The sequence below is a fragment of the Peromyscus maniculatus genome, chromosome 4 (genome assembly GCF_049852395.1).
Source record: "Peromyscus maniculatus bairdii isolate BWxNUB_F1_BW_parent chromosome 4, HU_Pman_BW_mat_3.1, whole genome shotgun sequence".
Taxonomy (NCBI): domain Eukaryota; kingdom Metazoa; phylum Chordata; class Mammalia; order Rodentia; family Cricetidae; genus Peromyscus; species Peromyscus maniculatus.
The window spans coordinates 62,791,049-62,794,627 of record NC_134855.1 but is presented as its reverse complement, the minus strand read 5'-3'; the positions used below and the strand labels follow the sequence as shown (position 1 = coordinate 62,794,627).

At 38.2% G+C, this 3,579-nt stretch overlaps 1 protein-coding gene across 1 annotated transcript; it reads left to right on the top strand.

The window, feature by feature from the left end:
• The first annotated feature begins 2,310 nt into the window (after positions 1-2,310).
• Positions 2,311-3,258, top strand: LOC102914985 (olfactory receptor 5AK3-like). Its single transcript, XM_006989668.2, has one exon. The coding sequence runs from the start codon at positions 2,311-2,313 to the stop codon at positions 3,256-3,258; it is 948 nt and encodes a 315-aa protein (XP_006989730.2).
• The last annotated feature ends 321 nt before the right edge of the window (positions 3,259-3,579 follow it).

Genomic DNA, 3,579 nt, shown 5'->3' with positions numbered 1-3,579 from the left:
CCCCATGAAACAGCAGCACTGTCACCAGACTTAAAAACACAGAATGCACAGTTGATGTGGGATTTCAAATGAACAATGTATTTTTAATCACTACTAAGATTGTGCTGTTTATCTGAAATCCACATGTTAAACTGTTACTCTGTTTTACAGATGGCAACCTTAACATATGAATGACATGCCAAGTTCCCCAACTATCAATACCTAGCTAACAGATGAAGATTCCTAGGAGCTGATATCCAAATGCACCTGTCTCTATAACAGTGGGGGTGAAGAACTGATTCAGGCTTGGAGGAAGAATGTTTGTCTGTGCTCCACTGGGTAGAGTATGGGTCATGACCTTACACAAGCAAGAGTGATTCTAAATATGGTCTTTAGTCCCACAAGATATCTCGGAGCATCAAAATGTTTCCTGACAATCTTGACACCCTGGGTTTGGTCCCCTAGATCCAAGTGGTGTAAGGAGAGAACCAACTCACACAAGTTGTTCTTTGACCATTACACACCACATATGCTCTGTGGCATGAGCACACACACACACACACACACACACACACACACACACACACACACAAATTAATATGTAATCAGAGGGTTTTTTTTTTGAAGAAGTGTGGTCTATCTCTAGTCCCATAAGAAAAACACAAGTATTGATGGGAAAGATATCATATGCACATACGAAAAGCCATCAGATATTATTCCATAATCAGCAATACTTGGCAGTATGGATAGAAGTTTAAACATGATGGCACTGAATCACAGAAGTTGAAGTTTCACACTATGTGAATGCATGTTAGCTTTATACTTAATAGGTCAATAGAGGAAAAACAAGGGTTGTTACTATTTAAAATAAGATATTGTAAGTATTAAACTGTTACCACATGATTTTTTTTTAAAAGGCTGGACCTAAAATGAAATTGCCGTGGGAAGTGTTATCTTACCTCTTATAAGATATCCATTTTGTGAGGCAAACTCTTTATATGATAGTCATCAAAAAAATAACAATAAGTCATGTGGTAAAAATCATCAAAAATGTGGAGCATGAATGTGTCTCAAAACCTTTTCTTGCTTACACTACTAATTGCAACAGCTATGACCAGAATTAAATGATTAAAAAATAGAGGCATAAGAAAAACTATAGGCTATTAAAAGGAACAAAATAAAATTTTGATTTTAACTTATGTAAACAAAAACTTTTATTACAACAGAAAGGTATGTCAACCTATATTTCTCAGACTTATTCATAAAATGTCAGCATTCTTCTATCAATTATGCTTTATTTGAAAATAAATTGCCTGCTCAAATACATTGACCATGTGCTGGCCTCTTATTCTAGATACAGAAAAGTTATTCATTAAACTATCAAAACTACATGTATTTATCATGAACACCTAGGTCAAAAAATAATATGAAATAGTTGAGAGAGCAGCAGTGAAGGGTACTTGCTACTCTTGTAGGGGACCTGGGTTAGGTTTTGAGCATGTACAAGTCTTCTCACAACTGTCTATAACTCCAGTTCTGATTATTCTAGCACCCTCTTCTGGCCTCTGTGAGCACTGCATGCATATGACACGCATATATGTAGGTAAACATTCATACACACAAAATAAAATAAATAAAACTTTATAAAAGTAATGTGACATGGATCTCAGGCTGTACTATTGAAGCCTAGCCCAGTTGTCATCAGAGAGGCTTCATCTGACGGAAACAGATGCAGAGACCCACAGCCAAACATTAGGTGGAGCTCAAGGAGTCCTGCAGAAGAGGGGAGGAAGGATTGTAGGAGCCAATGACCACAAGAAAACCCACAGAAACAACTAACCTGGACTTATAGGAGCTCACAAAGTCTGAGCTTACAACTATGGAGATTGCATGGGACTGACCTAGGCCCTCTGCATATATGGGACAGTTGTGTAGCTTGGTCTTTTTATGGGACTTCTAACAGTGGGAGAAGGGGCTGTCTCTAACTCTTTTGCTGGCTTTTAGGACCATATTCCTCATACTGGGTTGTTTTGACCAGTCTTAATACATGGGAAGGTGATTATTCTTACTGCAACTTGGTATTCCATGTTTTGTTGCTATCCATGGAAGGCCCACCCTTTCCTGAACAGAAACAGAGGAGTGGATGGGAGTGGGGGTGAGTTGGGGGAGTTGTCAGAGGGGAGGTAGGGGAGGAAATGGAAAGGGATAAGAGAAAGGGAACTGTGGTTGAGATATGTAAAACAAATATATAAAATGAAGTATAAGAATCCTTCCATTCAATAAGTCCTAATTTTTCCCTCTTGTCTTGGCCCCTTCAGATTCTTAGTAGCCATGGCACAAGGAAATGACACCAAAGCCACTGACTTCTATCTTCTAGGATTTGGGGTCCAGCACGATACTCAGTATGTCCTCTTCATTGTGTTTCTTGTCATCTACGTGACCTCCATGGTGGGTAACACTGGGATGATCCTTCTCATCAATACTAACTCCAGAATTCAGACCCCCATGTACTTCTTCTTACAACATCTGGCTTTTGTTGATATCTGTTACACATCTGCCATCACTCCCAAGATGCTGCAGAGCTTTATTGTAGAAGACTGTTCCATATCATATACAGGATGTGTAATGCAATTGTTGGTATATGCCACATTTGCAACCAGTGATTGTTACCTCCTAGCTGTTATGGCAGTGGACCGTTATGTGGCAATCTGTAAGCCCCTTCGCTACCCTATAATCATGTCTCGACAAGTTTGCATCCAGTTGGTAGCTCTTTCTTATCTCATGGGATCAATAAATTCCTCAGTACACACAGGATTTACATTTTCATTGTCATACTGCAAATCAAAACACATCAATCACTTTTTCTGTGATGTTGTCCCAATCATCACCCTTTCATGCTCCAACATTGACATTAATATCATGCTGCTTATTGTGTTTGTGGGATTTAACCTGATGTTCACTGTGTTGGTTATTATCTTCTCCTACATATGCATCATGGCCGCCATCCTAAAGATGTCCTCCACAGCAGGGAGGAAGAAAACCTTCTCCACGTGTGCCTCCCACTTGACAGCAGTCACCATTTTCTATGGAACCCTCGCTTACATGTACTTACAGCCTCATTCTGACAATTCTGAGGAGAATATGAAAGTGGCCTCTGTGTTTTATGGCATTGTGATTCCCATGTTGAACCCTCTGATCTATAGCTTAAGAAACAAGGAGGTCAAAGAAGGTTTTAAAGCAATGAGCACAAAGTTCTTTAGATTGAATGCAAATCCTTAAAATTGGGAACATCAAAGTATCTGATAGACATGTGTTACTAAAGCTTGATTATTCTGAATCTGAAAACATTCTCAGCTGTAAATCAGAGCTACATATATCAATATGTAATAGTTTAGAATGTGGGAAATGTCCTAAGACCCATTCCTAAAACTGATTTTCATGTAATGTCATTTAGAAAGCATCTAACATTTCTCAGGAGGAAGTTTTTATAGGCCTTATTTGGGAATTTAAGAAACATACATAAAACTTTAAAAAATATTGTTTCAAAATTTTTTAGTGTTTCAAATTTTTAGTGTCATAGTAGTTTCTTTTTTTCTTTTT

Bases quoted from the DNA above. Each gene is read 5' to 3' on its own strand.
- LOC102914985 (XM_006989668.2), top strand. From the start codon at position 2,311: ATGGCACAAGGAAATGACACCAAAGCCACTGACTTCTATCTTCTAGGA.